This window comes from Salmo trutta, chromosome 30 (assembly GCF_901001165.1).
Source record: "Salmo trutta chromosome 30, fSalTru1.1, whole genome shotgun sequence".
NCBI lineage: Eukaryota > Metazoa > Chordata > Actinopteri > Salmoniformes > Salmonidae > Salmo > Salmo trutta.
In genome coordinates this window covers 14073633-14084925 of record NC_042986.1, presented here as the reverse complement: position 1 = coordinate 14084925, position 11293 = coordinate 14073633, and the positions used below count along the sequence as shown (strand labels likewise).

At 41.0% G+C, this 11293-nt stretch overlaps 1 protein-coding gene across 3 annotated transcripts; it reads left to right on the top strand.

Annotated features, from left to right (window-relative positions):
* Positions 1-2590: 2590 nt before the first annotated feature.
* On the top strand, positions 2591-8897 carry LOC115168024 (uncharacterized). Of its 3 annotated transcripts, none has more exons than XM_029722873.1 (6): positions 2591-2828; positions 3105-3229; positions 4440-4647; positions 4897-5060; positions 5836-5885; positions 8253-8897. In XM_029722873.1, exons 1-6 carry the CDS (start codon positions 2792-2794, stop codon positions 8317-8319), a joined length of 651 nt encoding a protein of 216 aa, XP_029578733.1. In that variant the 5' UTR covers positions 2591-2791; the 3' UTR covers positions 8320-8897. The 3 variants fall into 3 exon arrangements, with proteins under 3 accessions (XP_029578733.1, XP_029578734.1, XP_029578732.1); XM_029722874.1 differs by lacking the exon at positions 8253-8897 and adding an exon at positions 6245-7701 and having other exon boundaries at positions 2592-2828; positions 3102-3229; XM_029722872.1 differs by having other exon boundaries at positions 2593-2828; positions 3102-3229.
* The last annotated feature ends 2396 nt before the right edge of the window (positions 8898-11293 follow it).

Here is an 11293-nt window from a genome sequence, read left to right as displayed (position 1 = left end):
GATGAGGTTGTGCGCCTGAATAGGTCATGACTGTAGCAGTACCCTCCCATGAGCACACGTACACAAGAACGACTGCTTTTATGTGCTGCTGAGTTTGGCAGGGGGATTGAAAGCGTGTTTATGTGTGTTTGGAGGGGATGGTCAGTCAGGAAGCAGAGGAATTCCCAGAGAAGGTCTGCTCGGAACTATGCAGGCTAGCATACTATTGCTTTACTCTGGCACAGGCTGCTGCGACCCACCTTCAGAATCTATGTCCATGTACAGAGGCAGAGGTGAGAAGTCTGCAACAGCCACTCTAAGAAAATGCTTCCTTGTGGAAAACAATTGAGCAATGTGAGACAGGCCTGTGTGTGCTCACACTATCCTATTCCAAAGATGAGGCAATTTAATCCTAATCAATCTATGAACTATTACGATAGGGACTGTTTATTGTCCATGTCAGCGAAAGGATGCATGGGTGAGTTGTAATTAGACCTTGGCTTAGACCAAGATGAGGACAGTATTCTTTCTGCAACACAAGTAACATGGCTGGAGTATTTCATAAAGCAATTTCTATCTTCTAATGTGAAAATTACGATTTTTGGGGGGGATGAGTTGCAAGAAGTGTGTGTCAGACAATATCTACATGCCTGGTGAGATCAAGATGGGATGTGTGTGTGTGTGTGTGTGTCACATGGGAAATTCTCCCAGCTGAGTTAGATGCTAGGCCTGCAGGAGACCTAGAGCGGAACCATTGGCTTATTACATTTCGCACGAGAGCAAAAACTCAGAGGATATCCTTAATCAGGGGCCAGAGAGTGTGCAATGAACAACCTTGTTGACAGAAAAATGGAGCCCTACACTTGCAGCTGGGCACGCTAACAACCTCAGGGATTTACTGTAGTGTGACGTAGTAAAAAACAGAATACTCCCCACCTTACAAAAACACAGACACACCTACTCCGTTGGGAGATTTTGCAGTGACTGTTTTTAGACTATATGCGGATGCAACTTCTGTTGATATCTGTAGTCTTTGGTCCTCTGTTTTGCACAACATGACATGTATCAGTTGAAGCCCATTCCACAGCATTTGAATAAGATGTTTTACTGAGCCTAACATCGGAACACCTGAACGTTCGCATGGTCTAACGAGGAAAATATTAGTGTTGCAAGCCTCAGCACCAAAATAATTGGGAACATATTTGTTAGATCAAGTGGTGTGGAATATCCCATTCCACTTTATTGCAGTAAGTTTTCTATGTTCATTGTAGAACAAGACGAAAGCAATTTTAACACAATTTTATGGCCTTTACGTTACTTAAATTCTAGTCTCTCGTGACGTACTGTCACGTGTGCTCCCTCTCCGGCCTCTAGGTTCGTTATGGCGCACACCTGTCACCATCGTTACGCGCACCTGCGCGTCATCAGACTCACCTGGACTCCATCACCTCCCTGATTACCTTCCCTATTTATGTCACTCCCTTTGGTTCCTTCCCCAGGCGTCATTGTTTCTGTTTCACTTTCATGTCTGTGCGTTGTTCGTGTTTCTTTTTTTTGTATTATGTTGTGTTTATTTATTAAAACACTTGCTTCCCAACTCTCAGCGCACTTGTTACACATACATAACATAAAAGTCCAGCACACGTGAGATTTGGGAAAAAAATGGAATCAACTCATCCAGCATTATAGCATCATCTCCAAGATCACCACCTCTTGCTAATGTGTATACACTCATAGCTGCAACGACCAACATTTAATAGGAAGTGGCCGAGTTTCCATTGATCTTATTTGGTCCTCAGCAGCAGCTTGCTATTCCTCCCTCCCTGTCGCTCATTGTGTCAGTATCTCCTGAAAGAGGAGGCCTTGTTTATCCAGATGGTAGGAATCCAAAGGCCTCACTCCATAAAGTCAGTCTCCTAATAATAACTCATATCTGACTACCTCTTTTGTCAACAAGAGTGACACATACAAATAATATGGTTCAGGAGAGACAATGGGGAAGTCCTCTGGATGAAAACAACAGGATGAGACAGCCTCTTACTGTATGTGTTTGAAGTGAACCTGTTGACTGCTCTGTATCATGATGACTCCTGAGTGGAGGGAGTTGGGTTGCTTAGCTTGCTTTCTTCCTGGTATATCAAAGCAAATGATAAAGCCATAGTCTGTATTTTGAAGTATTGGAAATAACATTGAATCACAGGCAAAGAGCATTGAATCCTTTACAGATAACTGCCACATGATGGCGTGATATAGTCACTTTTACCTCTCTCTGTCCTCTCTTTGTGTGTGTGTGTGGGCAAAACGTTTTAATGCCTCCCCTATTGGCAGGGGATTTTGAGTGAGTGACTGTGTGTGACATAACAAGAGAAAAACTGTTGATGCACAACCAAATTCGAAATGTCACCTTGTGTATTCTACTATTCTAACTCTCAACAGTAAGTTGAGACCTCGACTGAGTTTCTAAAATCCTTGCAACCTTTTTTTGGTTGGGGGCCCCCTAGCAGCTGCACATAGTCTGTGTATAGGAAGAGGTGTGTGTGTGTGTGTGTGTGTGTGTGTGTGTGTGTGTGTGTGTGTGTGTGTGTGTGTGTGTGTGTGTGTGTGTGTGTGTGTGTGTGTGTGTGTGTGTGTGTGTGTGTGTGTGTGCGTGCTGTCATATTATTTTTCCGATTTCAACAACTCTTCTGTGGAATAAGAACTGAGAATAGGCTACAACCTAGCCCTAGCCTACCCATTTTAACACATCCTGTTGATAACTGTGCAGTTATCTGCTACTACAAAGCAGGTCTTCTAGTCATTACTGCTGCAAAAGATGCATATGAGATGCCTCCATGTTGATTTGGGTTGGGGTAAGTGTGAATTTGTTTAATCAATTATAAACATAAAGTTATTGTCAAATGAATACATTTGTAACATTATTATCATAAAGATGGTTTTCACAACGCTCTCTTTAAACGCAGGCCTAGAAGGTTAGAATGTTACGTGTGTCAGAATGTACCTAATAAATCAGATTTGTGAAATAAAAATGTTACAGCTTGAACCAAACCATCTTTCTTCATCAGGCACACATTAGAATTGAAAAGTTGTCTTGTATGTGTTTATTTTGTATTTGTTTGTTACAGCAGTGTATATGATGGCCAGTTTAGTCCTTTCCGAGGGTCTAATAATCCAAGTAGACTGCAATGAAGATATCTCTATGAAGTGTGACGCTATCCAAGATAAGAGCTATCGATCCATTACATGGTATAAGGTAGGCTACAGTAGGCCATCATTGGTACTGTATTTAACCTATTTCATCAGTGACTGTCTATTTCAAATACATTTGGGTATTTGTTGATGATGTGAGTAGGTGACAAGGAAATCTTTCAAATCAAACTATATAATTGTATTGTATTGTAATGGCAAATACTATTTTTGTTTTCTGATCTGATGTAACTAGTGTCACATATTATACCGAACAAAAAAAGGAACGCAACATGCAACAATTTCAAAGATTTTACTGAGTTAGAGTTCATATGAGGAAAGCAATCAATTTAAATCAATTATTTAGGCCCTTGTCGTGGATATATAATAGGAGGATGTGCTGGAGTCAAACTAAGATTCTTTATTTCTGAGCTCAGAGAGAATAACAGAGTTACACAGCGCAGTGTAGACAGCCTGAATTCTAAAACAATGGGTAATAAGCACGTCGTTATAGTCCCTGTCCTTGGGAGGGATGTTCCTGTTGTTATGCTCATTGTTGCTGATTATGCTCATTTCGCTCAGCAACAATGTTGCACAATAGGATTAGCAGAACAGGAGATTATAATGAGACAGTTTCACAAGGTTAGTCACATACGTACAAGTTAGCTTTCCATTACACTCTAATCTATGGATTTCACATTACTGTGAATACAGATATGTATCTGTTGGTCACAAATACCTTAAATAAAATGGGCCTCACAATGGGCCTCGGTACTTTTGTGCATTCAAATTGCCATCGATGCATTTACATTGTGTTTGTTGTCTGTAGTTTATGCCTGCCCATACCATAACCACACCACCACCATGGGGCCCTCTGTTCACAACGCTGACATCAGAAAACCGTTCACCAACACAACATCTGCGGTTGTGAGGCTGGATGGACGTACTGCCAAATTCTCAAAAACATTTTTTTTTCCCCTCACAAAATTTGAGAGAAATAAGCTTTTTGTGCGTATGGAACATTTCTGGGATTTTTTCTTTCCGCTCATGAAACACGGGACCAACACTTTATATGTTGCGTTCATATTTTTGTTCAGTGTACATATTCTATAATATTATTACATGAGAGCATTTTCAACTGAGAGAAAGCTTCAATAACTCCCTCCTGTATGAGACATTAAATCTAATTTGAATCCCTTCTTCTGGTAAAATACCTCTGATAGATAACAGAATAGATCAATATACAATAAATACAATCTTCTTTTCTCTGTGTTTAGCTGAACAACCGGACTGGTATTATCAGAAGAAGTGACGACGAGAAGCCGCAGTTCTATGAATTTCCCCGACTTACCAGGTTTGGAGTGATGGACAGTCTGGTCCTTCCCAGAGTCAGACCTGAGGATGCAGGGACCTACCTGTGTCTCATCAGGGCCAACATAGGACAGACCAACAGAGAGTCAATTGTCACCCTCAATGTATCTACAGGTAAACTATTACTCACTATAGTGGGTTGACTTAGATTAGGCTATGGAAATTAATAGTATTATAACCTAGGTATGACGAGGGATGATGGATTGATTGATTGTTTGGATAAATTGCTTTAACCACCATAAAAGCCACTGGGCCAGGCAACAATCCAGGTTTCATAGTACAGTACAGGTCCAGAGAATAACTCATAAAAGTGAGCATTCTGTAACTTTCCTGATCTCATTAACTTTTCTCATATGTCCACAGATTGTGTTATCCAGACTACAGTGGCAGTGACAGCATGGCAGGACGTGACTCACAGTACCCTACAGCGTACCATGCATGTGGTGGAGGTCTCTGTCATATGGACTTTATGTGGATTCTTGATTCTTGGCCTTGTCAAAATCGCTCTGTGTCTCATCTCTATGGAGGTAAATCAATATATTTTATATAGCCTTTAACCCTATGTGGTGTCATGGTAGCAGAATATGTAATTGATAGGCTACATTACTGGATTTTCCCAAATTTCACCTCAGATTTACCATAGGTACAATGACACAAACTAGTGAGTGTGGAGGGTACTTACCGTAATCATGTTGTTTTCATGACATATAACTATCCAAACTCCATAACTGTAGCGGTTTTGACAATCTATGTGAGGTGACGTTGCCCTTTCCTGCAGTCAAATGACCTAGTAGCCTCATGGCTAGAATGTTATTCATATTTTTCACAATTTCAAAGTTAATAAACATAGAAATAAAACAATACGCAGGAAATCCGGTGTTTTATATCAAACAGTTTAGTTATTTTTCAGTCTTCTGTAATGTACATAAAGTGTAATATTGTGATGTAAACTCAAAATGTAATACATTTCAACTCTATATCTGACATGGCACAGGTGTCTTCTTTCTTTAAGCCCATAACCATGTCTGTAAGGTGAATACTTTTGTTTCAAAGTAGATTTGTTTAAGACTACCAAGAAAACGCTCTTTGTGACCTTGATTTCGCCCACTGCAGTAAAAGTTTAATAGATGGAAGATGATTCACTCTGCGAGGTAACACTTCCTCTCAAAGCGGGAGCCATCACTAAACAACTGCCCCCGCATCCTCTTTTCTCTTCTCCAAATGTGGAAAATATACTGGATGCGGGCATAATTTTCCCCTCAAAGACGCTTACATTATATTAATGTTTATTTTTCTCATCAGGTTGTTCGAAAAATCAAGAGGAGACATAGCAGGAGAAAACAACAGCAGTGGTAATGAAAATGGTTGCTTCTTGGTCAACAGTTCTGAGTGCAGTGATTTCAAAAACATGTTAGGCCTATGAAAACTTCTGAGTTAGCTACAAGTAGATGTCAAAATAAAGGAAACACTTGAGTAAATGAGGGATTCAAAGTATATTAGAAGCAGGTGCTTCCACACAAGTGTGGTTCCTGAGTTAATTAAGCAAATAACATCCAATCAGGATCACGTATAAAAATGCCCAGTTGCCCATTATTTTGGCTACCATGGCTAGAAGAAGAGATCTCTGTGACTTTGAAAGAGGGGTCTCAAAGGAGCATAGGGGGTTGAAAGGGTGTGTGTGTGTTTGTGTGTGTGTGTGTGTCCATCTCAGTCACCAGGTCTCAACCCAATGGAACACTTATGGGAGATTCTGGAGTGGCGCCTGAGACAGCGTTTTCCACCACCATCAACAAAACACCTAATTATGACATTTCTGGTGGAAGAATGGTGCCGCATCCCTCCAATAGAGTTCCAGACAGATGTAGAATCCATGCCAAGGCGCATTGAAGCTGTTCTGGCGGCTCGTGGCGAACCAATGCCCTATAGACGGGTTGGCTGGCGGCTCGTGGCGAACCAATGCCCTATAGACGGGTTGGCTGGCGGCTCGTGGCGAACCAATGCCCTATAGACGGGTTGGCTGGCGGCTCGTGGCGAACCAATGCCCTATAGACGGGTTGGCTGGCGGCTCGTGGCGAACCAATGCCCTATAGACGGGTTGGCTGGCGGCTCGTGGCGAACCAATGCCCTATAGACGGGTTGGCTGGCGGCTCGTGGCGAACCAATGCCCTATAGACGGGTTGGCTGGCGGCTCGTGGCGAACCAATGCCCTATAGACGGGTTGGCTGGCGGCTCGTGGCGAACCAATGCCCTATAGACGGGTTGGCTGGCGGCTCGTGGCGAACCAATGCCCTATAGACGGGTTGGCTGACAACGTCACGAGAATGATGCACGCACATCAATGAGGCAGAAGTCAGTGTGGTGTTATGATTCTCAATGGTCAGATTGCTAGCAACAATGACAAGAAACTACCATGTGGGTATCATAGGTGGCTCAAATTTGAAAAAGGCCAAAATTCTCTAGCTAGCTAACCAACAACTGTAACAATGTATTTGAGAGACAACAAGTGCTCATTGTGCACATCAATTTATACACATTTGGAGACTAAATATAGTTGAAATGTTGTAAACAATCTAAGTAACCCTGTCTGTTTTGCCCTATAGTTGGGCACATATCGGTTTTGTTCCTAAACATCCAACCCGTCTATAAAATCAAGACACTTTTATGTTGGTGTTTCCTTTATTTTGGCAGTTGCTTGTAGGTCACCTGGATGAACTTCAAATGTATGACAGACACAATAATGTAAAGTAAAACCTAACAATACAATGAAACCTAAAAATCTGCTTCAAATATACAGTATATTAGAAGTTCTGTTTTGTGTTGCAAAAATCTTGCAATGATACCCCTAGCAGTTATCCACTAAATGCAAATCTATATTGACTGTTCACCCTACTTATCATAGACTACTGTACTGATTTCATTCTGCCAATACTGGAGTTGATGGGTGAAGATCCAAGATCCACTTTGTGAAATGTTTGATGCTGATGAGGTATGAATCCTGTCCAGGATTGCCGGTAGCCCCTGCTGGTCGTGCCCTATCGAGTAAACTCACGCTGTTCAAACAGCAGGGTGCTGTGATGACATAGCGTCAGGCTTTGGGGGTTTCTCTGCCTATGATACTGTGTTGTTATTAACTATGTAGACCAGAATATACAAATGTTATAAGGCTCAGGTGTGTTGTTTTCTGTATTCAACTGTATTGTGCCCTGTATCTTACAGAAAAAAACACTTTCCAAAGACCTGTCTGTGGTTTTACACATAAAAGTAGCTATGCTTCTGCCAGGAAGTGTGTATGGGGGGGGGGGGTTAGCATTTTGCAATTTTGTTTGCACACGAAACACAATGGCCTATTAACCTGTTCAGTGTATTGCACTTTCTCCCTAACATGGAGAAGTTACAGTGAGGGAGGTGACTCGGACATTTCTCCATAAGAATCTCTCACCTCCTCTGCTTCTATGAGGGTACTTTGTCACTATGTCACAACACACTTACACCTTGCATTTAAACCTCTGTCGTATATGTCTGCCTGCAATATGTTTTCCTTTTTTAAAAACGGAAATCATATCTGTTAAAACAGCAAGTAATACAAGTTGAAAATGATTCTTTGTTTCATCACCGATAATCCTCCTCCTGCCCATGCAATGTTGTTTCAGTTCCTGTTCTGGATTTCCTAACTAGGGAAAGTGAAAGAGCTATGTCATTCTTCCCTTACTGTTCTCCAGCCTGCATTGGCCTTATCCTGCGGGGGAAATCCAGCTGGTTTGGATACTGTCCTTCTGGGTGCATTGACTTGACAGAATCTACTGATCACAGAGGGCTAACGCAGATTCCCCAATGACTTGACCTATGTACTGCAGAGGATTACGCTGGTAGCATCAGAACAAAGGAACATGTTTTATGGATCTGTAATGCAAATTATATGATTAAAGGTTTGACTAAATGATTTCACCCTGAAAAGGTATAACCGAGTGATTATAAGATGAATGTACTAATGTGTGTGTGTGTTGGAAAAGTTTAAGCTTAATGATTTAGCAATATAGGCAAGACATTCAAGGGAAAAGGGGAACTGTTACCAGACAGAAGACAACTTGTGACCACAGTGAAACTGATAACAGGAAGAAGGTCTCCCCACCCAGAGAGGGGAGAAAACTTTAGGCTTGCAGTAGATTATGTAACATGGGGCAGGATATGATAAGCAATGTATGTGATGGAGAAGACTTGTAAATAAGCATTGACAGTGTTAAAGAAGAGGAGGGGGCATCTGTAAGGGGTATGACATATGATATGACCTAAATGTTAGGTATAAAAGGCTGTGTACATTGTATGATATTCAGAGCTCTCGTGAATAAACTTGGTTGACTATTGTAGGCTGGACCTCCGTCTGTGTCATTTAACCAGAACCTTACAAACTCTGGGGTGCAGACTGAGTAGTTTAATTGAAGTTCAGTTTATGAACATTGGGAACAAAATTCTCCTAACAGGATCCCGTAAGCATCGGTTTGAAATTTACAGAGATGTGTCTTCTCATTGAGGGTCGATTGAAATGGACAATTTGAAAACTTGAGTACAGAACTCCACCTGTTGGTGATTCTTGAAAATACAACCAGAATTGTGACACAACAACTTAAATAATATCACATGGATAAAAAAGTGTAAAAGTTGTTTTTGTCAAATAAAAATACTGTACAAAAATATATTTGAAATGTTGTACTGTAGTTTATCATGTGGACATTAATACAGGTTCATAGTACTACTCATGCATACATGGCAAATCGTACCATGTACACATTGAGCTTTTATGGTTCCTTTTTTTTTTCTTCTTAAATAATTGCAATCATACTCATTACTCCTGTTTGATACAGCCTGACAGGGGACCAGAAGCAGCAGCTACTCTTCCTGGGATCCACATAAAACATGAAACATGACATAAAACAGAACATTAATAGACAAGAACAGCTCAAGGACAAAACTACATCAATAAAAAAAATGGCTCATGTAGCCAACATATCATTACATACACACAAACTATCTAGGTCAAATAGGGGAGTGGCGTTGGGCCGTGAGGTGCTGCTTTATCTGTTTTTTTTAACCAGGTCTGCTGTTCACTTGAGCAATATGAGATGGAAGCGAGTTCCATGCAATAATGGCTCTATATAATACTGTACGCTTTCTTGAATTTGTTCTGGATTTGTGGACTGTGAAAAGACCTCAGGTGGCATGTCTGGTGGGGTAAGTGTGTGTGTCAGAGCTGTGTGTAAGTTGACTATGCAAACAATTTTGAATTTTCAACACATTGTTTCTTATAAAAATAAGAAGTGATGCAGTCAGTCTCTCCTCAACAGTTAGCCAAGAGAGACTGGCATGCATAGTATTTATATTAGATCGCTGATAACAATGAAGAACACTTTGTTCTGGGCCAGCTGCAGCTTAACTATGTTTATTTCATTTGATTTCATGTGTATTATGGCAGCTAAAAGCTGAATTACAGTAACACATACAATAAACAATTACATTTTTTAAATAAGATGAGATGCAACAAATTGAATAAAATCAAAACGATTTTGGAGGTAGAAGGGACTGAGCAGTGGAGGGAGGAGGGAGCATCTTGGTCACAGTCACAGCCAGGGAGCTCGGTCATATCAGAGTCAGAGACAGGTTCGCAGCCATCAGCACACCTCGCTGTCCCCGACGTCCTCAGCCTTTCCTTATGGAATCCATAGGTAGCTGGCTAGCTACTCCTCTACACTAGCAATGTGTAGCACCCACTTGGGTGATGCCCCAGCAGCCGCTGCTACCAGAAAGTCCACCACACATCGTAATTGTCCAAGTAGCTAGTTGTCTTCATCTTTACGTGCCTCTGCTATCTCGAAAAATCCTCTCACTGTACTTCTCTCTGCCTCTCACGCCGTTGAAGTTATCTAAAGATAATTTAAGTCACCCTATAGTTAAAACATTTTTTATATACAGTACCAGTCAAAAGTTTGGACACACCTACTCATTCAAGGGTTTTTCTTTATTTGTACTATTTTCTACATTGTAGAATAATAGTGAAGACATCAAAACTATGAAATAACACATATGGAATAATGTAGTAACCAAAAAGTGTTAAACAAATAAAAATATATTTTATATTTGAGATACTTCAAAGTAGCTTTGCACACTCTTGGCATTCTCTCAACCAGCTTCATGAGGTAGTCACCTGGAATGTATTTCAATTAGCATGTGTGCCTTGTTAAAAGGGAATTTGGAGAATGTCTTTCCTCCTTTTGAGCCAATCAGTTGTGTTGTGACAAGGTAGGGGTGGCATACATAAGATAGCCCTATTTGGTAAAAGACCAAGTCCATATTATGGCAAGAACAGCTCAAACAAGCAAAGAGAAACGACAGTCCATCCTTACTTTAAGACAAGAAGGTCAGTCAATCTGCACATTTTCAAGAACTTTGAAAGTTTCTTCAAGTGCAGTCGCAAAACCCATCAAGTGCTATGACGAAACTGGCTCTCATGTGGACCGCCAAAGGAATGGAAGACCCAGAGTTACCTCTGCTGCAGAGGATAAGTTCAGTAGAGTTACCAGCCTTAGAAATTGCAGCCCAAATAAATGCTTCACAGAGTTCAAGTAACAGACACATTTCAACATCAACTGTTCAGAGGAGACTGCGTGAATCCAGTCTTCATGGTTGAATTGCTGCAAAGAATAAGAGACTTGCTTGGGCCAAGAAACATGTGCAATGGACATTAGACCGGTGGAAATCTGTCCTTTGG